At 61.0% G+C, this 1,009-nt stretch overlaps 1 protein-coding gene across 1 annotated transcript; it reads left to right on the top strand.

Moving 5' to 3' along the window:
- Positions 1-72: 72 nt before the first annotated feature.
- Positions 73-1,009, top strand: PAN0_197d6845 (uncharacterized protein; the record flags this gene model as incomplete). The annotated part of the gene is made up of 1 exon (XM_014797742.1): positions 73-1,009. A coding segment is annotated over one exon (937 nt), but the record flags the coding sequence as incomplete, so codon positions are not given.

Below are 1,009 nucleotides of genomic sequence, written 5' to 3'. Positions count from 1 at the left end.
CCCGTGCCCACCGCCGATCTCACGCGAGACCACCCGTCCCTGCCCGACTCGCCGGGTGATGATCCTCTTCTCATGACCGGCCCCAACACCTACATCCTCTACCACAACCAGACTCCCATCGCAAAACATCGAGGCGCTCCACAACCTTCTGGCGGCCTCGTCCAGCCTTCGGATCGCGATGACCAGTCCATGGCGATGTCTACGCCCGTCGTGCCTGCTTCGTCACGCCGAGACAGGTCCTCTTCTGCCGCGTCGAGCGACCGCGCATCACTCTACTCCCGCATGTCTGGACGTCCTGCAGACGACACCTCCATGCAAGTCGCTAACGATGACGACGACGAGAACCACATCGCTGCGGATCCAAGCACACATGCTGCAGGAGCTCCCCTCAGCGATGCAGACGACCAGAGCCACGCTGGACTTATGGCGCATGACGATGCTGGATTCGATTCCGACTCGGATCAAGGCGACCTTGACGCCATGCAAGCTCACAACACCTCTACAATGCTGCCACACGAGGAAGCCGACGGGGAAGACGAGAGCATCGGCGTAAGCGGCGACATCTCGTCCATGAGCGACGTCTCGCGCAGCTTTGCCGACGAATCGGCTGCAGATGTGCACGCCGACATCACCCGTGCGCCCAGCGAGCAAGATCTCGCTGTCGACACTTCAGCCAGCTCAGAGGAACTTTCGGACGTCAATGCAGACCATGCTGGAGATGATCAAGATGACCCCTCCATGGTCGAGGATGCAGAGACCAGCATCGTGGCAGCCGACATGAGCGTCGCCATCGAGGAGGACGACGATGCGGGTCCGGCAGGAACCTCCCTCGACGAGCAAGACGTCAGCATCGCAGCTCCTAACCTGAGTACCTCCGTCGAGGAAGCGGTCGATGTCCAGTCTGCCGAGCGGTCTCAAGACGAACAAAGAGCCAATGCTGATGCCTCGCAGAGCATCGACCGAGACGCCTCGGCAGACGGCAATGTCGATGCTTTGGCAGACGCCAGCA

This window comes from Moesziomyces antarcticus, assembly GCF_000747765.1.
Source record: "Moesziomyces antarcticus DNA, scaffold: scaffold_v10197, strain JCM 10317, whole genome shotgun sequence".
NCBI lineage: Eukaryota > Fungi > Basidiomycota > Ustilaginomycetes > Ustilaginales > Ustilaginaceae > Moesziomyces > Moesziomyces antarcticus.
The sequence above is the reverse complement of the archived record's forward strand: the minus strand, read 5'-3'. Positions and strand labels throughout refer to the sequence as shown.